At 33.9% G+C, this 27,443-nt stretch overlaps 4 protein-coding genes, 1 long non-coding RNA gene and 1 pseudogene across 6 annotated transcripts; 2 read left to right on the top strand and 4 right to left on the bottom strand.

Moving 5' to 3' along the window:
• Positions 1 to 259: 259 nt before the first annotated feature.
• Positions 260 to 3,284, bottom strand: LOC9327232 (acyl-acyl carrier protein thioesterase ATL1, chloroplastic). Of its 2 annotated transcripts, none has more exons than XM_021013158.1 (6): positions 3,102 to 3,284; positions 2,853 to 2,949; positions 2,639 to 2,716; positions 788 to 819; positions 579 to 674; positions 260 to 481 (listed from the first exon to the last, which is right to left on the bottom strand). In XM_021013158.1, exons 1-6 carry the CDS (start codon positions 3,249 to 3,251, stop codon positions 362 to 364), a joined length of 573 nt encoding a protein of 190 aa, XP_020868817.1. In that variant the 5' UTR covers positions 3,252 to 3,284; the 3' UTR covers positions 260 to 361. The 2 variants fall into 2 exon arrangements, with proteins under 2 accessions (XP_020868817.1, XP_020868818.1); XM_021013159.1 differs by having other exon boundaries at positions 2,853 to 2,953; positions 3,112 to 3,284.
• A 2,154-nt stretch (positions 3,285 to 5,438) lies between these two features.
• Positions 5,439 to 6,300, bottom strand: LOC9327231. The gene has a single exon (XM_002891123.2). It carries the CDS (start codon positions 6,030 to 6,032, stop codon positions 5,598 to 5,600), a length of 435 nt encoding a protein of 144 aa, XP_002891169.1. The 5' UTR covers positions 6,033 to 6,300; the 3' UTR covers positions 5,439 to 5,597.
• Positions 6,301 to 12,174: 5,874 nt separating this feature from the next.
• On the bottom strand, positions 12,175 to 13,777 carry LOC9329927 (annotated as a pseudogene).
• A 4,800-nt stretch (positions 13,778 to 18,577) lies between these two features.
• Positions 18,578 to 22,019, top strand: LOC9329926 (putative cysteine-rich receptor-like protein kinase 39). Its single transcript, XM_002893819.2, has 7 exons — positions 18,578 to 19,801; positions 19,885 to 20,010; positions 20,092 to 20,225; positions 20,323 to 20,533; positions 20,614 to 20,851; positions 20,953 to 21,091; positions 21,187 to 22,019. Exons 1-7 carry the CDS (start codon positions 18,970 to 18,972, stop codon positions 21,469 to 21,471), a joined length of 1,965 nt encoding a protein of 654 aa, XP_002893865.1. The 5' UTR covers positions 18,578 to 18,969; the 3' UTR covers positions 21,472 to 22,019.
• On the top strand, positions 21,681 to 23,109 carry LOC9329925 (MLP-like protein 165). The gene is given in 3 exon segments (XM_002893818.2): positions 21,681 to 21,684; positions 21,900 to 22,001; positions 22,127 to 23,109. Coding segments are annotated over 3 exon segments (384 nt in total). The 3' UTR covers positions 22,405 to 23,109.
• Positions 23,110 to 26,199: 3,090 nt separating this feature from the next.
• On the bottom strand, positions 26,200 to 27,033 carry LOC110224970. Its single transcript, XR_002329413.1, has 2 exons — positions 26,957 to 27,033; positions 26,200 to 26,846 (listed from the first exon to the last, which is right to left on the bottom strand). It is a non-coding gene; the product is annotated as an uncharacterized LOC110224970 (long non-coding RNA).
• Between the last annotated feature and the right edge of the window lie 410 nt (positions 27,034 to 27,443).

Genomic DNA, 27,443 nt, shown 5'->3' with positions numbered 1-27,443 from the left:
TTATTATTACTATAGAATTAGTTAAACTATTTTGTTGTCCTACTTTATTCTTGAATTATATCTACTCCGTTATTTACTGAAAGACACATTTAAGTATAATTATAAATTATCTAGTACTTTCATAATTATGTTTATAAATATGCCTACCAAAAAAAAAAATTTATGTTTATAAATATTTAATACACCAAATCATAATTTAACTTCCCAAAATAATAGTAGATCATACAATTATATCACGGAAATATTTTTAGGATTAACTAGAAGTAGAAGTACGTGTACACGGATTAAAACATGATATGAAAATGTCTAGCATTTTACAACAAATAAATAAAACATAAGAATTTTGAAACAAATCAAATGGTCATGACCTCATGTCTTGACGTTGGAAGTGAACGAAATGAGAGCGTATATGAGATGGGACACGAGCAGGACGGTACTTGTTGTCAAGCCACACACCGGTTCCTTTTGCCTCCAAAATAGGCTGCATTTTTAGTTATATGAACCAGAAGATTCCAAATCAGAACAAAAGAAAAAAAAAATGATCAATATCAAGGCTTGATGAGAGGAACAAAATTAACCTCTAGATTTGGAAGTTTGAAGATGAACTGTTCAAAGTAAATGCGTGCCACAAATACTCCCGATATCCTTGATTTCATTACAAATTTGCATCCACTCTGCTAAAAAAATCAATTAAATGTACAAAACAATGATATTACAAAATGTAAAAATATTACTATATGATACTATGTCACAAGATATATATCTAAGAGAAGAGGATAAAAATTACTCGTAAAGGTGCAAGGAACTTTATTGTAAACTAGGTCGAAACCCGCGCTCCGCCGCGGGATATTTTTAAATGTTTTTTTTTTAATATTGAAGAAATTTTAAATTTGAGAGATGATTTTAATTAAATATCTAATATTTAAAATAATTTGAACGCAAAAAAAGAACCAAATCAAATTGGAATGTTAAACCGAGACTAAACCGTAAATCAATTTTAGTATTCAGATAAAATTTGTATCCCGAAAAAGTCAGAAAACGATCATTTTTTCTAGAAAAACAGATGAACAAAGGAGAGAGATAAATTAGATAAACAGTTAAACAGAGATTAAAAAAAAGGAATACATTTGCTTTTATATCTGAAAGACTTTAACTAATGGCAGCCAATAAGAGACGATTCTTTCACTGTGTGTCTAAAAGAGTTTATATCGCCGGAGTGCGATGGAGCTATGGCGGTGTTCCGCAATCGAACTCTAAATCTCCTACGTCTTTTTGTCACTGATTGATAGAATTGGAATCTGAATTTAGTGCCCACAAGTAAATATCTTTCTTTCCTCTTATTTTTTTTCTCAAGTTTACGTTTTTGTTTTCTCCGATTTGAATATACCGTCGATGAAATCGTTGAGCTTTCATTTTTTGACAAAAGTTATGATATTTGGTTCGATCGGACATATATGTATATGAACATTCCATAGATGTATAGAACTCATGACTTAGATACTTGAAAATATGTTATATGGAATGTTCATCTTTGATTTTAATGTTCCTTATGCATACTTGATTCATATGTTGAAGAGGCGTAAAAGGCTAAGAGCTTTGTTTGTTTGTTTTTCAAAATTTGAAAATTGAAAATTTGTTTTATTATAGGAGTACAGAACGTTACTCAAATGATTTTTAGTTATTCATTAAGGTCCATGATAACGCTTAATAAATCTTATAATATTTTATTGCAATGGTTCTTATCCAATTGGATTTGTATCCAATTTTATCCAAACGGTAAACATTACAAGTAAGGGCTTGACTGATTTAAACGTAGCAGTTGCGGTTACGGTTGTGGGAGTTTACGGAAGCGGGCGGTTGCGGTTTCAAGCGTTATTTAGTGTGTTGATCGACTGGTTTAGTGGTTAAAAACGGATGCGTTTGTGGGAGATTTATGACTGGTTGATCAGCGGGTACAGTAACGGTTAAACCAAAATTTACCAAAATGAATTTAGTATATGATTATAAAAAAGTATAAAAACACCAAAAACTATAATATTGAAAAAATAAAAAATTTATAAACATGATTAGCGATTAAAAACCATAAATGATTATTCAAATAAATTTTATATTGAAAACAAAAATAATTATTAATATTGGAAAATTAAAGTTAGATAATTCTTATTTTTTTAGAATTAACGTGAATATATATGACTTGATAATATATATTTTAATTTGTTCATTTTTCTTTTTTACTTTCTTTCCTTTTTTAAATCCACCGCAACCGCACCAAACCGCAAACGATTGTAGGAAAGAGCTTTTAAAATCCAACGATTTCGAGCGGTATAGAAAAGTTTCTATGATTGGCACCAACCGCTAACAACTGCTAGGCGAGTGCTAGCGGGAGAACCAATCAAGCCTTACATTGAAGTCCAACAGCCATATTCTAAAATATTAAGCTCATATGTTATAGCCCAAAAACAAATAGAACAATATTAATAAAAGCAGGAGGGATAATTATTGGCCAAAAAATCTGATGTGTATTAAACCAAATGTTTTCATTGGATGATGATTTTAATGATGTGTCATGCCCACAACACTCCAAAAAGCTGAGGTGTCAGCACTGGAGAGAAACCTTAGTGTTTTTATTGTATTGATTCAGAAATTGCCAAGGCTTCACCAGAACGGGATACTTCATCACAGTTGATACCGATACTCTCCATGAACTCGTGTCGACCTTCGTATGAAAACAAGTTGAACAAATAATATTTGGTAAGAACGGTATATAGGTTAAGTCTTCGTAGTAGCCAATGTCTCGACTCTAGGGATATAATAATCTGAAGCAGCAATATATGCAACCAAATTTAACTAACCGTGTTGGCAGTAGTTTGCATAAACAGCATTGTTCACAACACCAAACGGATCCAATTCATAATCGCGAACTTTAAGTTCAATCTCAGGGAAACTACTCTTTCTGTCATATTGAAATTTCAATTAGATTATGAATCTGAAATATTAGATCACTCCCCCTTGGCCACTATAGATGTCTTAAGTGGCAAGAGTACCACCCTAACAAAACAAATATGAGATCACTGAGATCTTATGAATAGACATAGAGAGACATATGTGTACCCTTTGCCTCTTTTTAGTTCGAGGCATGCGAGAGGCTTGAAGGTCGTTAGGTTCCGGAGAAGGATGATAACTGGTCTCCTTGACGAACATGGAAACATTACATGCATTGCCGGAGCTGCCCTGCCAGTAGCTTGAAACATTGCACTTTTGCGATGTGATGAGTAGTTGACAACTTTTGTGCGGTTTGTGAAAATTGGTTTCAGTAACCGTAACCATATATATAGAAGAATACAGATTATAAAACTTACATGATCTTCTAGATTATACTGTATCAATTGATGGCTCCGATTGGTGACAAAAAAAAAGAACAATAGGAACAAGAAAAAAAAGGAATGAAAATGAACAAAAAGGAAAGGAAAATGATCAAAACCAGGAACCAAAAGGAACAAAAGAATTGAACAAATGATTATGGTAAATGGTAACCAAAAAATTGAACAAATATTTAACATAATAATTATTAAAAATTATATATTTTATTTAGTTTATAAATTTTATTTAAAATTAATGTTTTATATAAATTTAAAACGAAATATAGTATAAATTCAAATATTTTATTTTAAAATAATATAAATTTCACTTGAAAGCATTTATTTATTTATTTTAGTATAAATACTAATTTAAAACAAAGTCATAACATTCATTTAAATTAAAGTTTTGATAAAAGTTTTTTTATACATAAATATATAATAAAATATAGGAATTATTTATGTATAGAAATATAAATATTATCAAAAAAGCTATTTAAAAATTAAAAACGAATTTTAAATTTTTGTTCCTTGTTGTTCCTCTACAATTTTGGGGAGGAACAATTTTGTTCTATCATTCTTTTTTTTTGAGGAATGAAGAGGAAAAATGTAGGACCACATGTCTGAAAATAAAACAAAAATTCCTTATAAATGGTAAAAAAAATGAGGAACAAAAAGAACATGACATTCCTACTCATTCTTTTCCTCAAAATTGGTTACCAATTGGAGCCGATATAACGAAATCAATCAGTCTTCTCCCACTCTGTCCAGTGTCGGTCCGGTAAAATCCGTGGCCAGATACGAAAAAAAAATTGGGGACTTTACAAAAAAAAAAAAAAAAGATTACTAATTTTTGTTTTTGCTAATTATGGGACATTCATAATTTTTAACTATTAATTTTTCTTAATTTTGGACATTGTTTGATAATTATGGAAATTTGTTTTACTAATTATAGAACATTTTTGTTAATTGTGGGGCTTTTTTTGATAATTTTTGGGGTTATTTTTTTTAGTTTTGGAGCTGAAAAAAAAAAAAAACAATTCTCCCAAAAATGGGCCTCAAAATTTTGAGGCCCAATACAAATGTTTATTAGAATTTGGTAAAGAGCCGGACCTCTGCCATATGTACAACATAATTTAGAGAAAAACAAAAAAAAAATGTTTGTTTTAAAATAAAAGAAACCAATTAATTTGTTTTTTTTATCAAATGGAAAAGCTGATGTTTAAAACATAATACAAATTAACTAAATTGTTTTTTGAATTTTTGAATTGTATCCAATCTTTGCTAATCCATTAACTTTTTTTTTTAATAAACCGCTAATCCATTAACTTCCACAAACTTAAGGTAAAATTTTATGAGCAGGAAATAAAGTAGTTATTACTTGAAAGGAACACTTTAATTATAATAGATATACTAATTAAAATTGATCACGATGTGTAAACCTAATGGTTTGTGTTAAAATCATCGATGCACCACCATCCATATCCGAACACGTATATATTTTGCATGTTGCTAGCAAAAATTAGTCTATGGTTAATGAACGCAAGAGTGTTATGGAATTGTTATTTAAAATCTTCGAGATACATGTAGTTTGAAGGAGTTATTATTATTCTTTCGTTTACTAGTAAAAAAAATACGTATATCCAGTTCAATATTCATGGTTGCAGCAGAAAATTCGTGGCTGTAAGTCGATATAGCCACGACTAGTGACTAAAAATAATCGTGGCTATAGCTTCGTAGTTTTTTTTTTTTTGTGGCTTTTTTTTATGGCTGCATAGCCACGAATTAGTCACTCATATTTCGTGGCTATTATTAGCCACGAATAGTCACTCATTTTCGGCGGCAAATTATAGCTACGATTATGTCACTATGATTTCGTGACAAATTTAGCCACGGAATATGCGTAGCAAAGTTCATGACAAAATTAAGTAAGCCACGATTCAATAAGTGACATGATCGTTGGTTTAAGCCACGATTTGTATAAAATTGCATAATCGTGCCAATGAACTTTAGTTGTAATATTCGTGGCTAATCATGTATAATTTTCTTCTAAAAAAAACAATGCTATAAATAAACCTGAAATGAAAAGCTTAAAATCCAAATAACATTAAATCCTAGTAAGAAGATTAGATTACATAATTATAGTAGTCTTGTAAGTTACAATACCAAAAGGCAAAAAGGGTGCTAATTTTAGTCATACAAAAGACCCCATTCATACAAAAGAAACATAAAAACAGAAACTTATAAACCTGCTGAAGCACACCAAGCATCTAAGTTGCCTTGTTGTGTTCTTGTAGGAAGGTCTGTCGGAGTAGCAGCAGGAGACACAACAGCAGACAGACGTAGCAGTAGGAGACACAACAGCAGACACAGCAGCAGACGCAGCAGCAGGAGGACATCACGACAAGCAGCAGGAGGACCATCACGACCAGCAAAACCGAGACCAGCAGCAGCAGCAGCACGAGCCATAACGTCACTTGGAACAAGTTGAATTCCCAGAGACTGCATAATCGCATTCAGCGCAAGTCGGGTTGTAGCCAGCTCGTCCATTACCGTGCCAATGCCAGACTTCAGCTCCACCATGTTTTCCTTGAGCGCCTCATTGGTTTCCTTGAGTGCTTCATTGTTTTTTTCCAAACCATAGATGCGCATCTCATTGTCAAGGTTGCGAGTCATAGCAACAGCCACTTTCTCGGATGGATTGATTTCCCGGTATTGTACACTGCCTAATCCGTAGATATACCCTCTTTTAGACTTACCACGCTGTGAAAGAAAGAAACAAATAAGAATCAAGCATCATTCAAAACTAAACACAATTTCAGATGGATAAACAAAACTGAACCAGTCAAACATATGAGAATTTCAGATGGATAAAATAAAGAGAACCAATTCAAAATCAAACAAATGAACGTAAACAAAACTGAACCAACTCAGAATCAAACAAATGAGAATAAACCAAACTGAACAAAAACATAAGTCATTTAACCAATATTGATATATCGTGGTTTTTACTGATTTTAACCATGATATTAGGTATGTTTCTAGAGTCTTTTTGGTCCTTTTTGCGTCTTTTAGAGTCTTTGCAGATACCTACAGGTTTAAGAGAATTCTGGAGCAAAAGTTGGACATTTGGAGCAATATAGCTAACAAGAGCAACTTGTCACGATCAGAGTATCTTGGTGTCGATCGACACCATCAGTGTCGATCAACACCGTCGCGTTTTGCTTGGACGACACACGTTTTTAACAAGTTTTGAAAAATTACAGAATGGCCCTCATGTTCCTGTTTGTTGCAAAAGAAGTCCCCGACGTGTTTGAGACTATATTATTAGGTTTTTATCTTTGTAAGGTTTTTTATGCTCGAATTTGGAGAGAGATTTGTGTATTAGCTTGGAGAGAAGAATCAGACTCCTTCAGAGAGATTCAGAACTCCCTTACTCTATCTCTTACTCTTTTTAATGCAATTTATTCAGATTATGATTTGTGTTTCTTCTACCATGTCTGAGTAATTCACCTGTTAGATTTAGGGTTTTTCCATGTTTTGATGAATTGCTAAATTAAATATTTTGGTAGGGTAATTTTAGTGTTCTTCACCTAGATTTGATTGAATTACTAGTTCTAGACTGATCACCTGGAATCTAGCTCATAGGATATTAGATAGAATCGAGAGGTCATCTATTTCCTGAAATAATCTTAGGTGAGCAAAAGAACTATTCGCATCGAGAGTTGGTTTAGTACTTTAGTGAACATATTAAACCTGAACTTTAATGCTTGTTTAGTTATAGGAATTTGCATCGAGAGTTGGGATTTCTATTGTTAGGCATAGAGAATTAACGCATCGAGAGGTGGTTAGTTTGATATTTGTGATTTGAGTTCAAGAACGGCGCTTAATAAACCCTTACCCGTTGTTTAATTTAAAATTCTGATTTACTAAAAGGAATAACCGTAAGTCTAGCTTTTTCATCAATTGATCTAAAAACCTCACTCACCTGCTAGTTTTCATTTGATTTCTTTATTTTATATTTAGCTTAATTCAAATTGCTGAATTGTTTATTGTGTGAACAACGAAAACTTTGTAGAATTCGACCCTTAAGTACTACAATATGATCTCTTATTTGACAGAATAGTTCTAGGAGTTAATTTGAACCATATCAAATTTGGCGCCGTTGCGGGGGAAGATACGGATTCATGCCTACGACAACTCAAAGCTCTATAAGGAACGCAAGGCGTATCATGACAAGAGAATCATATCCAGGACATTCGAACCAGGCGATCAGGTACTTCTGTATAACTCCTGTTTACATTTGTTTCCTGGTAAATTGTCTTCTTGATGGCCAGGTCCCTTTACAGTACATTTTGTTCGACCATACGGCAATCTTGTCTTGAAAAATGCCAAAGGTGAGGAATTCAAAGTCAATGGGAAAAGGGTGAAACATTATTGGGCGAAAGCCGAGCTTTCAGAGCGACACGACGTGCCTCTGCAAGATATCCCTTCAGCCTGACAACCTGTTGAGTCGAGCTAACGACTTTAAACAAGCGCTCTGTGGGAGGCAACCCACCCGGTAGGTTGTATATAATTCTTTTATTTTATTTTATATTCTTCATTTGTATACTTGATCTTTATTTTTTTTTTCATTTTCTTTTTCTTTTTACTAACTAGCTAAGATTTATTTTTGAGTTTCTGATTTTTCAGATATAAAAAAAAAGAACCAAAACGAGTATCGCGACCACGGCGTGGTGTCGATCGACATCACTTGGTGTCGCTCGACACCACGGGAATCGAGGCAGGTCGACATAACCCTCAGACGCATCTTCTTCTACATTCTACTCCCAAACCGCCGAAATCACCATTCCTCTCTTAGAACCTTCGATTCTTCACCGATTTTTTCGATTTTGGTGTCTAAATCCATTAGAATTTCATCCTCTATCCATCCCAAGTATTCATTCGTCCGATCTGCAACATGGCTGGCCAGAAAAAGCGAAAAACGAATTCCGGCAAAAGTGGTCCTTCCTCCTCCCGCTGCGGTGAGCCTCCAGCCGCCGTTCCACCACTGGCGCCGTCCTCCTCAGCCTCTCAAGAAGCTCCTCCAGCCTCCCATTGCCGTCATCCATGGCCACGTTTGGAGAAGTAACGAATTTGAAGCTCTCGGGTTTGGGACGACGATGTTCGACGCGAATTCGCCAAAAGTGAGTACATAAACCGTCTTTTCTCTCAGGATTGGGATGATTATGATACCTTGTTTTATAATGCTTGGTTGGGAGTGGTTCTTAAGCCTACTAGAGTGGTGGATATGGATTTGATGAAAAAGATGGGAATTGAGAACGAGGTTTTAGGGATGTTAGAGGCTATCGGTTTAGGAACGATTTGCACTAAGAAGTATGACATGTTCCCGGAGTTGGTTAGGCAGTTTATTGCTACTGTTAGAGTTGGGTATGAGAAAGAGTGCGAGAAAAATGCTAGAGACGGTTTTCTGAGTTTCTTCATTAGAGGAGTGCGGTACAGTTTGCCTTTGCGTGAGTTGGCAGAGATCTATGGTTTTGATGGTGAGCTCCCACGTGTGGCTCTTCCTGATCGTTTTGATGGTATTCAGAACTTTTGGTCTTATATTGGGAATGGAGATTATGACTCCAAGAAATCAGCGTAGACAGATATCAGGCATCCAGCTTTGAGATATGTTGCTAGACTCCTAGGCCACACTTTGTTGTACTAGATGGAGCCTGGTAAGATGAGACGTAATGAGGTGATACTCCTCAATTATGCTGTTGGTGATTTTTGTGTTTCAGGTCCTGAGGAGGATTAGTGTGACCGGCTTGTGAATTTCGGAGCTGTCTTCGCACATCAGCTGGAGAAGATCAAGTATCGGCCTTTTAGTGGCACTGGGACCAAGACCGCATGTGTTGGTAGTCTTCTCACTCCTATCTTCCAGCACCTGGGTATTAACACTGATGGGGTAGCAATCTCGACCGCGCGTTATACTATGGATGAGGCTTATTTGAAGCATGCGCAATGGCTCAAGGGTAACTTGCTCTGGAGTTTTTCTGATAGCACTGGGGATCACCTCATTCAGCTTCCTCAGCCCGAGTTGACTGTTATCACAGGCAACCCTGTTCAGCCCGAGTTGACTGATAGTTTTTCTTTTTAATGTATCAAGAATTCGAAAACACTGAGAGCAATCACAAAACTTATAAAGGGTCTTTAAAGTTGAATCCATGTGATCACTCAAGAAAGCTTCATAGATAGAAGACTCCACTAATTAAATCAAACCCCACTCAATAGATTCAAACCCTAATTACGCATTACACAAACTTGGATCTCTCTTCTTTCTTTTTTTTTTTTTTTTTTTTCTTTTTTTATTTATTTTTATTTTTTATATCCTATCGGCTATCCGGTCGGTCCCGGTAGGAACGCACCGAGGTGCTACAAAGTGGACTTGTCCACCGTGTTAACGGCTAGGCCCTTCGGGCTACCACTCTGCCTATCCCGAGTTTGGAATGTCTTCCGACTAAGTGCTAGGGGGTAGTCAGGCCGCCTGCATTTCTGATTATCAGGTAAACCAATGAGGCCAAAGCCCAACTGACAGACTACCCACAATAATGTTGATAACAGCAGGTGGAGTCGAAGCCGGGGTGGAGGGAATCTCACCCAAACAACCAGGGCCCGCCAACTACTCGCCTACCACCATGTGGGTGTCTTCTGTCTTTTACTCGGTTTATATTTTCACTCTACTCTCTGTTTCTCTTAACAATGATGATTTCAATTTGTAACCCTTCTTAATTTGGTTCATACATACACTTGACATGAAATTGTCAACAGATGTGTAGGCATAATATCATCAAAAAATTGATCGACATTCTATATGGTATTTAAATTTTCGACCGTACTTTATAAAACCATAACATCACAATAACCATTATTTCTAATTTACGTTGGAGGAAACAAAAAGAAGAGAAAATGGTGGTGGTTCCAGCACAAAAAGAAACCGAGCTCGAGGAGAAATCATTAGCTGCGTCTCTAACATAGACCAAATCAGAGTCACAAAAAGAGAAAGACGCGTATATAGTATAAACCCTATTTTGGGTCATACAAGTCATTAAAAAGAAGTGTGATAGATGAGAGTAAATCACACCCAACGTACGTTGGTAAAAATCATAAATTCAAAAGTAAATCAGATTATAAAGCCCAAGCATCTGTGGTCTAGTGGCAGAGGAAGCTTTGGGAAAGGGTGAAACTCCCAAACTTGAGTTCGATTCTCCTTGGAAACAAAAACACATTTGTTTGGGAAGTCTGTCAGTTGGGCTTTGGCCCAATTGGTTTACCTGGTAGCCAGAAATGCAGGCGGCCTGACTACCCCTGACACTTAGTCGGAAGGCATTCCAAACTCGGGATAGGCAGAGTGGTAGCCCGTAAGGGCCTAACCGTTAACACGGTGGACCAGTCCACTATGTAGCACCTCGGTGCGTTCCTACCGAGGCCGACCGGATAGCCGATAGGGTTTATCAAAAAAAAAAAAAAAAAAAAAAATCAGATTATAAAGGTTGATAAAAAGAGAAAAATACAGATTATTTGTTTTCTAAACCTACTTGTGGAGGAAGTCGCCTGAACAATCGTGCTTATTGTCGATCTCTGCCACTCAATTCTTTCTCCGGGAATAACACCAAGCCAAAAAATTAATTTCATTTCTTCCAAATATCTTCACCCCTATCTTCTTCAGGCCATCCCACCGCCACTCTCGACCTCACAACCTCTTCCTCGCAACAACTTAACGTAAAAGCAAAAGCTGTCACAAGGTCCTTTACAAAAATAAAAAAGACGATATGAGCTTAAAAAAAAGAACAGGTTTTCTCTCAGCCTTCTCCTCCAATCCTCTACTGTAAACTGATGGCGGACCGATATGCCATGCTCTCTTCAATACAACAGTTTTGTAAAATCGCCGTAATCAGGTTCAAGCTCGTAAAAGCTGTTCACAATAACACATAAGCTCTTCACATGAGATTTCCACATCTCGCTTTCTTCGTCACGTCCGCTATCTGTTCTTTAGTTATCACTATGTTCCCAGGGAGATCAGGAATCACAAACGGCTCGCAACTGGAACCTACTTTGTTTTGTCGGTCACCCTGATGCAATTTTCGGAGCATAAAGAGAAGTAACCAGTACCGTGGAAGAACTTCTCAGCAGCTTCAGTAGCCCACGTGAAGAATATGTCAGCGATAAGACAGTCTCGTCTCGTTCTCTCGAGGAGCTTCTCAAGCTAGTCTTTGAAAAACCTTGTCTGTAGAAAGAATTTCATGGTCATAGTGTCTATCACCATTGTTGTTTGAGGTGAAGAACGTTCATGTAACACAACACTTTCCTAATTGATATAAAGAGACGTTCTACAGTAAACTTCACCTTCTATAGTCACAGCTCTTCCTATTGAAACCCTAATAGGAAAAAAAGGTAAAATCTAAAATTAGAAACACAACTTCGAAATCAAAATCCTTAGATGCAGGAAACATAACTACGCAAAATGATTGGAGTAGAGAGTCACATGTTATATCTATAGTGACTTACTTTCAAATGTAGTGTCTGGTTCGCCTCCATTTGCATCAGTTACGTAGAATAAGTTTGTAGTCATGTCGCTACTCGTTGATATCTCTGTTCTTGTAACACTCAGACTGTTTTATCTGAATATCCACGTTACTTCCGCTAGTAAACCTTGTTTGTCCGGATACCTCCTCTAATCTCACTCCCTAAAGAAAAACCAAACCAAAGAGATGTTTGGATTTCCGATTAAACACAGAAATTCAACCAATTTAAGTGTAGTGTTATACGTCTAGTGCTCTTCTTTCGACTGCAGCTTCTAAGCATAGAATCACTCGTTGCCTCTCTACTTCCTAACATATCGATGATCCATCTTATGCCGAATATAAAATTCCCGATTAGTTCAACCAAATAAAGAAAGATCTTTGAGCTCAAAATCACACAAAACATCAATTCATCAAACGAATTTACAGGATCATTTCAAGGAACATACCAAGTGAACTTGGTCTTCAGCTGTGGTGATTGTAGCATGGAACACGGCATATTCCATATCGGTTAACGTACAAAAACATGGAATAGAAGCTTGGTTCGGTCCCGACAATGAACATTAACGACAGAGTAACCCCTCTCAGCCCAATTCTGAACCAATCACAACCACCATTGCAGATCTCTCCGGTTTATCGGATCTCCTCTCGTAGTCTCTAACTTCAAACATAAGCTGATGAAGTCTATGTTCTATGTGCATCATTGAATCCATAGAAACACAAGTCTTTGCAGCGGAGTTAACATCGTTATCAACATTCAAAACGTTCTTTAACCATCCTTCGATCTTGGATATCCGCTGAGAATCAAGAATCGGAGCTCCTGAGCTACCATCTCTGAGATAGATCACATAAGCAACTCTACCATTATGTGTCCATAGCTTAGCGTCAACAACATCACAATTTAGATCAGAGAGGACGGCAAACATCTCAGATAGTAAAGCGATTCTGTCTGTTCCGGTTAACTCTAAAGCTGTTAAACAGTTTACTTCAATGTTTTCTCCATACTAAACCGTCTCAATCGACTGTGAAATAAAAAAAAAACATAAAATATTATATATTTAGAATACATATATATATATGTTCTTGAAATTTCAGACACAGATTAATCAAATTCATGAATCTTTGAAATTTCAGACACAGATTAATCAAATTCATGAATCTTTGAAATTACCTATTCAATGTATCTCAAGACGCTCTGGACATTCAATTTGTTTCCGTTTACATGAAAGACTGCAGTAAGTAGGAAAACGAATTAGGAAGCAATGTAACGAATGTAATTAGAAAGATAATATAACAAATATTATATTACTATGAATTTTGGCTGCCGTAGTGAACTCGGACAATAGCGTCTTTGATTTAGCTCATTATTTGGCTGCTGTAGTGAACACGTTAGAACACATAGGTCATTTGTATATAAACCAAAATCTGGCCACATTATAACCATTTCGTAAATAATTCATTCATAATCTAAGAATCTTAGATTTGGAACACTACAAAATCTTAGCTTGGAAACTATCAAATCTCATCTTTGCTAAATTTTGGATTTCTTATACTTATTAAAAAAAAAAAAAAAATTTATCCTACAAAATCTCGAAAATTTTTAAACATACGGAAAGACATATTGCCATAAATGGTAACATTTCGTCAATACTTTTTTATCACGTTGAAGCTTTATTCAAAGTTCAAATATTTCACGGGTAAAACATATTCTTATATGAAATAGTCCCAAATTTGAATAAAAAAAAAAAAAAAATTGTAACATGTTTCGTTTTACACAAACGGATCTTGGATCCCGGATAATAATTTTACTTGAATCACTTCATCCCGCACGATGTGCGGGTTGTTATCTAGTACCATAGTATTGATTAATGATTATTCTCTAACACGCAAGGAACCGAGCATTAACTGCATGAGCTGTCATATTTGTGGAAGATTGTAGAAGAACTAGTCAAGGGGAATTGCAGGGTATAACCAAAAAATAAATATAATTAAGAGAGTAATCATTCTAACCATAAACATATAATATTCATCGTATTTTATGTATTATTGTCTACTTTGTCCTTGTTTTTATAGTATTTGTTTATACTTTCTTTTTTCAAATGTCCCTACCAATCCATGGTTTTCAAATATCATCGTGCTTGATTCGATACTATTTTATTTAGTTCTATAGTACTATATATAGAACACAATAACATTATAAATTTCTTTTTAAAAAATATCTTTCTTAAATTTCGAATTTATTTAAATTGCAAACTTACATCAATTCATATGTTGTATAATTCTGTTCTAGTGTTTACTTCGGTTGCTTGGGTTGCCAATATTGTATTTCATAGGGTATAGTGTTTTTTTTTTTTTTGGTGTGCGTTTAATTCGGTCGCTTGTATATGTTTTATCTATTACGGTTACCGTCACTAGTATCGCCGCCACCACCACCACCACAACTAACACTACTATCCCACCACCACCACCACGTCGTCACCACCACCATAACCATTACGATCACCGTAACCTCACCACCATTAATATCACCACGTTGTAACTACTACCACCACCAACACAACCACCACAAACCGTCACTCCCACCACCACCACTATCACTATCATCACTTTATTTTATTAAAAACATTTAGTTTTTTTTTTTTAAAACAAGCACTATTTTTGTTAAAAATTAAAAACATTTAGTTGTATACTATTTAATTTCTTTCTATTCTATTTTATTTCTGTATTTTAAACAAGCACTATTTACTATTTTAAATAATTCATGTCCGATTTTAAATATTGCAAGATTTAATCGGTTATTTTTATGAGACTAATTCAACATTTAAAATCATCTGGGAATAATATCAACTAGATTTTAACCCGCGGTACACCGCGGGGCTATAATTTTTTTGAAAATGATCTATTGTTTTGTTTGATTTAAATGTATTTATTATATATATATATTACCCAGCATTAAACCCGCGGGTCGATTTTTAATAACTAAAAATTGAAATTTTAAGTTGAATTTATTTTGTTAATATTGTTTGTTTTGCTTAGCATTTATTGTATTTTGATAGTTAATTCTACGATTTCACTCGTAGTACCGCCTCGTATTAATATTGATCAAACCCGTCCTACCATATAACTCTGTTCCGTGAAATTAAACATTATTTTGTTATTGTTTTTTATAATATTTTAATTTAAAAAACATATATAATTTGAGTAAATTTAAAAGTTTGCTTTAAATGGCTCCCATAATATATATATTTTTAATTTTTATAGAGTTCAAATATCATTAATATAATAAACTTTTTATAAAATTTAAATATTATAAATACTTTAAACGTTTTATCATCTTAAAATATTTACAATGTTTAATCTCCTTATAAATTCTTATAAAGTTTAAATATTTATAATATTTGAAACTTCATAAAAGTTTTAATATCGACCCAAACTTCATAATTGTATTTTGATTGTTAATTCTAAGATTTCTCTCGTAGTATATCGTTCCGTATTAATATCAACACAAACCCGTCACACCAGATAATCCCGTCAAGTGAAATTAAACATCATGTTATTTTTCTTTTTAATAATAATTTTATTTAGAAGACATATAATTCGAGTCAATTTAAAAGTTTGGTTTTAAATTGTGTCTATAGTATATATATTTATAATTTTTATAGATATCAAATGTTATTAATATATAAACTTTTTTATAGAATTGAAATATTATATATACTTTAAAAGTTTTATAAAATTTAAATATTTATAATATTTAAATTTCTTATAAGTTTAAAATTAATAATATTTAAAATTCTTATAAAGTTAAAATATTCATAATATTTGAAACCTTATGAAATAATAATAATCTAAAATAACATATTATTCCATAGACATAAATAATATTTATATATTTGGTAATAATGTTTTTTTGGATTTAATCTAATTTATAACTAAACAAATTATTTATAGCCAAAATGAGTTTGGTTTATAATAAGTAATATAGCAAAATGAGTTTGTCAAATAACAAATAGTAACCATAATTTAATTAATGTACATTAAAATAAATATATTTAAAAAATGAATTACTTAAAAAAATTGGTTTGTCAAAATTAAGAGAAATTGTTAAAAATGCCCCTTTTTCAATACTCCTTTTCAAAAATGCCCCATTTGAGAGTCCATTTTTAAGTTTGTCCTCTTTTAATTTTTAATGACCATTTTACCCTTATTTGAAACAAAATTAGGTCCACAAAATACAAAATATTTTTTGGCGGGAAAAGTGATTCCGCAATTTTTTTGGCGGGAAAATTTTACAAGGTATTTTAAAGGTTTTACCGAGTATTTACAAGTGTTTTGTAAGGTTTTACAATGTATTTTAAAAGGTTTTACAAGGTACTTATAAGGTTTTATAAGATATTTATAACTTGTAAAACCTTATAAAAAACTTGTAAAACCTTATAACTTGTAAAACCTTATCAAATAGCTTGTAAAATCTTATAATATCTTATAAATACCTTATAAATACGTTGTAAAACCTTTTAAAATACATTGTAAAATCTTATAAATACCCTGGAAAAAAACTTTAAAATACCTTGTAAATTTTTCCCGCCAAAAATTTAACGCCAAAAAAATTGCGGAATAACTTATTTTTTGGCGGGAAAAAATTTTACGGGAAAATTTTACAAGGTATTTTAAAGTTTTTACAAGTGTTTTGGCGGGAAAAATTGCGGGATCACTTTTCCCGCCAAAAATTATTTTGTATTTTGTGGACCTAATTTTGTTATATTTTCTTATATATTTGTGATATCTTTTATTAAAAGAAGGGTAATTTAGTCATTTCGTACATAAAAAGGGGTATTTTAAAAATAGACAGCCAAATAGGGCATTTTTGAAAAGGGCTATTGAAAAAGGGGCATTTTTGTGAGTCTCCCATTAATTAATATCTTTATGATATTATGGAAAGGATTAGTTATGGTTAAGATATTATGTTAAGATTTTTTTGGTAATTAATATCTTTGATTTAAATTTTCGAAATTAAATAATTAATGCCAGTGGCATTGCTTTGTAAATACTTTCAAACTCTAGGATTTATTTGCTAAGTGTACTCCAAAAATGTATATATTGATTTGGTCATGTCATCATTAGTCTCTCTCTTGACTCTTAACTTATACACACGTCACCGCGTCTTTTTTCTTCTCCCATTGCGCGTGTACTTCCCTGCTGCTGTCCCATTTGGTCTTTTCCCTCATTCCTTATGTTCTTTTTTAATATTTTTGAATAGAGTGTTATATTCTTAATTTTACATTAGATTTTAGTTTTAAAGAAAATTCACCCACTCGTCGATGCAATATTGAGGTTGATGGAAATAAACTGAATTTTATTAAGTTTTGGTCTAATTATAAACCACAGACCACAAAACTGAATAGTGAATATTTAGGGTATCCAAATTTAAAAAAGAAAAATTAAAAATTAGGGAGTTTTTTGTTAAAACAGTCTTTAGTGAAAACAATTTTAAAATCTTAGAAATTTGGAGGCCTCCTGCTGAAAAAGGATTAAAATTGGGGCTCCCATTTTAATATTTGATGAGTGTAGGTATGAATAGAATTATTTTTCTGCTTGATTGGTAGAGTGAGAGTCTGTAGAAGTTGTGTACAGACGTTTATTAAAGCACCCTACAACTTTAAAACTAAACAATCATGCTTTACAATATTTTTTAAAAGCTACCGTTAAAACAAAAAAAATCTTTTGAGTTTTTGGCTTTACACATCCAATTTTTCACTTTCTTCTTCTAACCTTCCCACGTTCCCGATTTCCAAATTATAATTCATTTATCTAATTTGTCAATATATGTAATTGCATAATAGTGATATTTATTATCATAATACCATATATATATATTCTACAATATATATATATATATATATATATATATATATATATATATATATTCTACTATATATTTACCAATCAAGCTTTCAATTTTAAAAAGTTATAGCTAAAATCGTAACCACAGTTTAAAAATCTATAGCCCAAATTCTACAGCAAAAATTGTAAAGTTACAACTACAATTTTTGCAAAAACCTTTTGTAAATAGTAGGAATTAGGAAAATTTTCGAATTTATCAATTTTCTCATAACCTTATCAAACTTCGAAATTGCAAAAATTGATAAGTTTTTCTGCAATTCATAAACTTATCTCATACGCTCATAAGATAAGTTGCATTTGCAAAATTACCAAAATCATAGACTTGACTTCTTAACTTCAACATACGCGTGGGAAATTAGTCGTCTTAGTATGAAAACTGATTTTCATAATTTCACTTTGCTTTTCTTTGAAGCCACAAAAGTAGGCAATGCTCCGGGATCACACGTTATTTTTATTTTTTGTCATCCGAAATTAATTAGAGCTCAAAAGAGCAATTCCTGAGGAATGTTGTTTACATATGTGATATGAAGCAGTTCTGTACGAATTTTTCGTGCCAGATTATCCGCTTTTACATTAGCATTTCGAGAAATTAAAGATAAAGAAAAGGATGAGAATTCTTCCTTGTCGCTCTGGAATTCCTCCAAGTACACTGAAAACGCCGGCCATTCGGTTGGAGAAGACACCATCTTCACCAAATCAGAACAGTCTGTAAGAAAAGCTACTTCTTGATTATCTGCACCAATCATACACTTCATCGCCCAGAGAAGAGCCTCGAATTCTGTATGTAATTGAGATAGACTTCTACGGAGGTTGGCAGCTCCCATGGTTGGCGGCTCTCCGGTTGATGATGTACAGAACCATCCTATACCGGAGAACTTATCACTTTTTTTCCACGATCCATCCACAAAGCAACGGCATCCACACGTTAATATATATTTTTCACACGTTAATATTCCAAATAAAAGTTGACCAATACACATTTTCTCACTCGGACATAAGTCAAGAAAGCAATAAGTATCTATTTTTCTCAGCTCACCTATAAAATTATAACAAAGCTCTATTGTCGACTACTTCTTACAAAAACGAATGCATTACTAAACAAACAAAAAGAATTTTCTTTTTTTTATCATTAGTTAATAAAAATAATGGGGAAATGCCTAGCTTTGATGATCTTCCTCTCTTCTTCTCTTCTTTTTGTCCTTCAAAACCTCGAAGTCGTTAACGCAGTCAGGTGTTCCGGAAGCTTCTTCAAAGGTAACAGCAGCTATAGCGAGAATCGCCACAAGCTCTTCTCTACTCTTGCTAATAAAGTCGTCACCAACGGTGGATTCTACAACGCTTCACTCGGTAAAAGTCCCAACACAGTTTACGCTCTTGTCCTTTGTGCAAGAGGTTACCAGCGACAAGCGTGTTCCAGTTGTGTCGAAAAAGTGACTCAGGGGACACAATCGAGTTGTCCAGATCGCATGGATACGTTCAAGTGGGACAATGACGACGAAGACCATGTTTCTTGTCTTGTACGTTCCACAAACTACTCAACTTTAGGGACGCTCCAGCTTGGACCTCCTGTTATATTCCCAAGTCCACTTAGTATAGATCCATCCAGGGACATGACCCTTTTCAAACAACAGTGGGAAACAACGGTTAATCGGACCCTTGAGGCTGCCACCAAAGCTGAAAATTCCTCGGTAATTAAGTACTATAGTGCGGTACAAGCCGAGTTCACGGAGTTTCCAAATGTTTACATGCTGATGCAATGCACACCAGACATATCTTCCCGAGATTGCAAGAGATGTTTGGGAGATTGCGTGACGTATTTTACAAAACAGTTTTGGGGAAGGCAAGGAGGAGAGGTTAGTCGTCCGAACTGTGTTTTCAGGTGGGATCTATATGCGTTCCATGGTGCTTTTGATAATGTAACAAGAGTTCCTGCACCTCCTCAACAAGTAAAGGGGAGCTCTATAACAGAAAAGAAAGGTAAAACAAATGAGTTAAAACAATTTCACAATTTGTAAAATGATAAAGAGGTTCTCAAACTAAAAAGGGTTAATAATTTGCAGGAAGAAGCATTGGCTATAGCAAAATTATTGCGATAATTGCGGTTCCTACTTTCATTAATATTTTGGTGTATATTGGTCTCATAAAAGTCTATGCTTGGAGAAGAAAATCAAACAACGGAATAGATGGTAAGTGTACCGTGTGTCTTGCTTTGATCAACTTTATGATGGTGCGATTAAAGCTTATTTCTCTTTTTTATTTAGTTTAAGTTGGTAGGGCAGAGTACTCTGATTCTGATGGACAATTTATGTTACGGTTTGATCTCGGTATGATCTTAGTGGCAACTAATGACTTTTCGTCTGAGAATGCGCTTGGCCAGGGTGGATTTGGTACTGTCTATAAGGTAGTACCATAGTAATAATATTTTCCTAATAATGAGTTGTATATTATTGATTGATCTAAGTCATGGATGTGTAACCGATCTTGAGAACCGGTTTCAGGGGACATTACTAAACGGGCAAGAGATAGCCGTGAAGAGACTAACGAGAGGTTCAGGGCAAGGAGATATGGAGTTTAAAAATGAGGTTTCTCTATTGACAAGACTCCAACATAGGAATCTGGTTAAGCTTCTTGGGTTCTGTAATGAAGGAGATGAAGAGATTCTTGTTTACGAGTTTGTCCCCAATTCAAGTCTTGATCACTTTATCTTCGGTAAGCCTTTGCAAGACAGTGGAATGTTTTTAAAGTGTTCGAATATTTTTAGCAAGAAAATGTTTCTTTGAACTCTACAGATGAAGAGAAGCGTTCGCTTCTTACATGGGAGCTAAGATGCAGAATTATAGAAGGCATTGCTCGAGGTCTTCTTTATCTTCATGAAGATTCTCAGCTGAAGATTATTCACCGAGACTTGAAGGCAAGCAACATTCTTTTAGACGCTGAGATGAACCCTAAGGTTGCCGACTTTGGGACAGCGAGATTGTTCGAAGCTGATGAGACTCGAGCTGAAACAAGACGAATAGCTGGAACCCGGTAAGAATATAACAACCAGTCTTGAAAACACATGTAAATGCTATTTTTTAGCAGAATCTTTTAGAAATTATTAGTTAATGGTATTGGTTGCATATATGCAGTGGGTATATGGCTCCCGAATACCTGAATCACGGACAAATCTCAGCTAAATCTGACGTTTATAGCTTTGGTGTTATGCTTCTAGAGATAATAAGTGGTGAAAGAAACAATAGCTTCGTAGGAGAAGGACTTGCCGCTTTTGTAAGCTTCTTAACATATCAAGTATTTTCTCCACTTTCTTTTATTTTCAAACCTTTATACAGAGAGTAAGAACATATATATTTTCTTGGTGCAAGGCATGGAAGAGATGGGTTGAAGGAAATACTGAGAGTATAATTGATCATTTCTTGATAGATCAGCCAAGAAACGAGATCATTAAGTTGATCCAAATTGGTTTGTTGTGTGTTCAAGAGAATGCAGCAAAGAGACCAACCATAAGCTCTGTTATAGTTTGGCTTGGTAGTGAAACTATCATCATTCCTTTACCTAGAGCTCCTGCTTTCACTAGAAGTCAATCTCAATCTGAGAATGGTATAAGGTCAATGAGCGATGATGTCTTCACGGAGTTGAGTTGTCGTTGAGTTATAGCTCATCAGTTAATCAAATCATATATACATTGTATGTTGTGGATATATTGATCATTGATGTATCTTAAACTTTGTCCTTTGGCTTGTATTTAAATTGAATCCATCTGTTTTGCAATTGGAGAAATTTTTTTAAACTTTTTCTATGTATTTCTGCTATTTAATAATATTTTTTTTCTATCATCTTTTGTGTTGTTTCTTTTGACATGAGTAAGTAAAGACTGATATGTTTTAATTATGTGTTGATTGGTTCTCCCGCTATCATCCGCCTAGCGGTTGTTAGTGGTGTGTTGCGGTTGTTAGCGGTTGGTACTAATCATAGAAACCGCTCCATACCGCTTTGGACCGTTCGAAATCGCCGGATTTCAAAAGCTCCTTTCCGCAAGCGTTTGCAGTCCCGGATTTCAACTCAACATGTCTCCTAGGGCCCATCAAAGTATTGAGCCGGCACTGAATACAGGGATGTGATCTGCTCGAAGGCGAGTGGGGCAAAGTTGGAAGCATACTCTTGTGGAAATTAACTTTTGGTAATGAAAATATTGTTTATATATATATATATTATGCAAGAAGATTAACCCTTCAACTTAGGTATACTAGATACGGGAAAGAAAAAGCATGATATATAATTGTTTGTTAACGCGTACTGGTGTAGATGGAGAGCCGAGAGTGTCGAAGGATAGGATCGAGGGGATTGATGTGGAGAATAATGTGATCCAGTGGAGGGTGTTAGAGGGACCTCTGAAGAAAGAGTACAAGAGCTTCTTGAAAACGATGAAAGTGAGCCCTAAGCAAGGAGGGACTGGAAGTGTGGTGAAGTGGAACATGAAGTATGAGAGGATTGATGAGAAGGTGGTTCACCCAGAGAGGCTGCTCAAGTTCTTTGTTGAAGTGATTACAGAAGTTGACCAATACCTCTTGTCTGAGGATTAGGGGACTCTTTTGCTTGGCTTATATATTTGTGGGAGAGTTATTGTATGCATAACAGTGTAAGGACTCTTCTTGTGTTTTCTTTTATCTCTTGAGATTTAGAAGAGATGTCTGCAAGTGTGCTATACATAATACATCATGTCTTCAAGTTGGAAGTTGTAATATTTTGAGTAGCTTATGAATTCTCGTATATGTATGATGTGTTTGTTAATAAAAACATATTATATTTTAGGGTTTAAAGTTTAAGTTATTTCATATGCGATCTTGAATAAATTTTTCTAAAAAGATTGAAAGAAAAAAACAAATGAAAGGGGAGGGATACAAGTATTTTCTGCAGAGAGAAGAAAAAAAGAGGACAGAAAGAGAAGAACATGTGTGGTTGTAGGATGTGCTTACTTTGGGGTGAGAGTATTTTGGTCTGTATAGATAAATATTCTAACCATTCAAATCACCTAATATATCTATGCAGTATATTGTTTAAAATGGTTCGGAACATTATAGATTATGTTATTGTAATTTTTAATGACATTTTCCGAGAGATATCACTTTGGCAACACGTTAGCAAAGCAAACCATGTGGTTATTTATAAACTTAACGCTAGTTTCTAAAAATGTTGTGTAACACCCAGGAATATGGTTGTGCATGCGGAGAGGTTTAAAACAATTGATTTGGCCACCTATGTCACCAAAGTGCACTTATCTTTTCAGTAAAACATACTGTGAGAACTCCACAGTTAAACGTGTTTGAGATGGAGCAATTTCAGGATGGGTGAATATCTTCCAGAAAGTGATTGTTGGAACTGTGTGAGTGAGGACAAAACACGGAAAAATATCATGTGGGGATTTGTAGGGTCGGTAAAAAAGTCTTTAAAGTCTTGCAGACGTAGTGGACCAATATGCCAGACAGAAATGAGGCCACGAGACTGAAAGAGGACATGGGTACTCACTAGAAAGGGCGGTCGGTGCTTTACATGTTTAATTCTCATTTTTTTATATAAACAAAAGATTAATACTAAAGCCTAGTGCGAAGGCTAATGACCAGCTGGGCTGCTTCAAATCATTGCTATCAGAACTTATGGTTGAAAATAATTTGACACCCTACGAATGTTTGAAGAATTCAGCAGAGATTATGATCATCTCGACTTTGCTGATCTTTCTTTTCCTGATTCCATCACTAATCGTCTATTTTCATTTCTATTTCTTTGTATTTTTACTTTTCAAGATCAGATTGCCCAGTGTATAAGTTAGTGTATTTACAAAATCTTCCTAACCAAAGCCCAAAACTTATGCGGTTCTCAACTAGTCACATTAACTCATTCTGATTTCACCACTAGGGAATCATCAGTATAACACAATCTATATAACGGTCCTAATGCAGAATAAATACGTTCCCAACACATCAAATGTTTTTCATAACAAATAAAGGAATATATAATAGTATAAAATAATATTTTATATATAAATATTATATCCTAGAGTACTCTAAAATATGAAGTTAGTAAACTTACAATCATTATTTAACTAAAATTCAATATTTATTAAGATTAGGGGCATATTTTAATCGATGAAACAGATAAATATAAGGGATTTCTAACTTTTATCTTTATTTATTCTATGTGGAAAACTCAATATGTCATCAACTTAACTATAAATATAAAATATATAACTATTATAACATCGACTAACTATATATATATATATATATATTAAACTATATGTTATTAGTTGATGTATTTCTCAATATGTCATCAACTTAACTATAAATATATAACAAAGATATTATACAGAACTTCTCAATATGTCACCGATGAAAAAAAACAAACAAACTCCCGGACATCAATCCAAAAAATAAATCCAAAATTTCCTTTATAAGGTTAATCTAGTTATAGGTACATTTCTATATGTTAGTTAACTTTAAAATCGGAACGAATTATCGAGTTTGTAACTACAAAAGTGGAATTAACTTCAGTAATTGTTATATTTCACGTACGTTTTGATTGAGATTGAAGCAAAATATTATCATTTATGTTTCATTATACACTAAAACCTCTATAAATTAATAATGTCGGGACCATGATATTTTATTAATTTATAGTGATATTAATTTATCTATAAATTAATAATTATTAATTTATATTATAAATTAATATTTATTAATTTATAGAAAGTTTTGTTTCAATTGTAAAAACTTTTTTAAAAAAATACGAGCTAAAGCAATGTGATCTAACTAAGATTAATGTTTTGGATGTTATAAATTTTATAGTTTTAGCCTTAAACACTTAATATTTCGAAAAAAATAATTTATTTTGACAATGAATAACAACGATTATAGAATTCACATATACAAACGATATACATAAATTAAAATTCACAAAGACATCCATTGTTGTATTTTAAAAACATATACGACTATTAAAAAAAAAATTATGCATATTCAAAATTTGAAAACTTACAAAAAATTTTGGCTATTTTTATGAGAAACACTAAAACTATTATATATATATATATGTGAAAATTACATGATTATTAATTTATGATATTATTGGGACTATATTTTTACATAGGGATTTCAAAAAAAATATTATCTTATTATCTTATCGAATTTGGTTAATTTTTACATTGGTCCGACTCGGGACCGGCCAAATTTATTAATTTATCGTGTTTATTAATTTATCGAGTATTAATTTATAGAGGTTCTACTGTATATGTTAGGCATGTATCAGTTTTGACTGAGACTGAAAGACTGACTAGATGCTTAATTCAATGATTGCTTTAGAAACTTAAGGTTCAAAAGAAAACAAGACGTAAATCGGCACACTACGGGCGTTCAAAGTATTAAGGAGATAGATCATTATAGAAATAAGAGGAACCGAACCAAACCAAAACCAACAAAATACCCGAACATATCATAAATTCTAAACCTAAAAGAAACGAAATCAAAATGGACCCGGACTAAATATGTCGTATACCCAAAATATATTTATATATCCACAAATATAAGTTAATTTTAGACCAAATACCAAAAATATCCGAATATTGGAAAGTTACCAGAATAACAGAACTGAAACCGAATGTATCCGAACGGATGTATCCGGAAAATACTGGAAATACTCAAAATACCGAAAATATTTCGGTTATTCGGGTATGTTAGAACCGGAACTGAAAAATATATTCAGGTATTTTAGAACCAGAGCCAAAATATACCCGATATAGTTCGGTCCCTAATCAGTTCTTGATTCAACTACGCAAACCAAATGGAATCCGAACCAGAACCGAACAGATTTTCCTTCGGTTAGTATATGGATCTTGAAAATAAGAACTAAATCCGAATGGTTCCGAATCAAGATCGAACCGAATCCAAATGCCTTGGACTAATCTTGACTCTAATCATAATTTTTTAACGATTCCATCACTGTATTGTAGTTGTGTATTTTAATTCTTATTATTCTTATTTCTTGTTGCAATATCAGCTTGTACCCATTGTAGAAAATTGGGTAGTACAAGATCTTCATAACCAAAGCCCAAAACTTAGGCAACCACTTTTTCTCCCCTAAAGCTGGTTCTCGACTAGTCTCTAGTCACATTGATCTCTTCTAAGTTAGATGTATGCGAGTTTCAGGAGGATAAATTACTATGCATGCATGGTGGAATTTGTCTTCATAGAAAGCAGCCATCACTAGATTAGGGCCGGTGGGCAAAAGCCTTAGTTCAAAATGATTAAAATTTTGGCTAATTTTACTTCGGTAGACTTCGTAGAAGAAGTTGAAGTTTAACAAGGTAAAGCTTTCGAGGGTTTGTAAGTAAGCAAGAAAATTGTTCACATAAATTTGCTTATTCGAACAATAGAAAATATAAAGAGAAATATGCTTATTGGAGCAAAAATAGTATTTACATAAAGGGATGTGAAACCTAACCTATATTTGCCGATTAGAACTCGCGAATTACTTGACGGATTTGAAAGAAGAGAAAGAACGCAAACAAAGAACACCGAGATTTTAGGAGTTCTGGCTCCGGTGTGGAACCCTACATCTCGCCGGAGATTGACTCCGGAATCCACTAGAACTTAGCTCAAACTCGAGCTCATACAAGTAACTGTTACAATCGCTCACCGGATTACAATCACTCTCAAGCTTTCTCTCTCATTAACCCAAAACGATTACTCTCTCTCTCTCTAACTCTAGCTCACGTCTCTCGTCGACTTGCGTCGTCTCTGTGACGCTTCCTCACTTTCTGTTACAGACTCGAAGAAGAAGAGTGATTAAGAGAAGAAGATACAGAGCCAAGGATAAAAGACTCTTTTACCCCTTTTGTTGGTGACTTATTACTAATACCCACACATGTGTTCCTCACGTGTGCCAGTAGTGTAAGCTTGTGTTGAACCCTCTGATTGCTTCAGAGACTTAATCACACTGCATATTCTTGAGATAGATCGAATGACACCAAAACCTTCAAGAAAGAAAGACAAAAATATATCAAAATCCTTAGAAAGAAAAGTTGACAATAAAAGTAGTGAAGAGAAAGACATAATCATTGCTGAACCCTTGGATGATTCTCACCCAAAAAAAATCCTAGTAATAGTAATTTCTCCTTCCTAGGATTAGACTGAGCCTAAACTCTGTGTATAAAAGAAAAAACAATAAATAATCGTAGACAACGAAAAAAGAAACATGGTACATTCAATTAGAACTTGTCCCAACATTATATTAGGTTAATGTATCACTCTCTTTGAGCACAGCCAGGTAAAACATTCGTGTTGAGCTCCCAAATTTTAAAGAGTTAATATGTATTGATTTTAAGGCCCTTAAACAGTACAAAAAAATTATATAGATTATAAGACTCCCTGGATGCGATCATACCAGTACTAATGCACCGGATCCCATCAGAACTCCGTAGTTAAGCGTGTTTGGACGAAAGTAATACTAGGATGGGTGACCTACCGGAAAATCCTCGTGTTGCATCCCTCTTTAAAAAAACGATTTGCTCAAAAAAAAAAAAAAATTATTATGATACTCCCAAACCATAATTGTTTGTAACCCCATAAAT

This window comes from Arabidopsis lyrata (assembly GCF_000004255.2).
Source record: "Arabidopsis lyrata subsp. lyrata unplaced genomic scaffold ARALYscaffold_1, whole genome shotgun sequence".
NCBI lineage: Eukaryota > Viridiplantae > Streptophyta > Magnoliopsida > Brassicales > Brassicaceae > Arabidopsis > Arabidopsis lyrata.
Note: the sequence above shows the minus strand (reverse complement) of the source record. Positions and strands in the feature narration are given on the sequence as shown.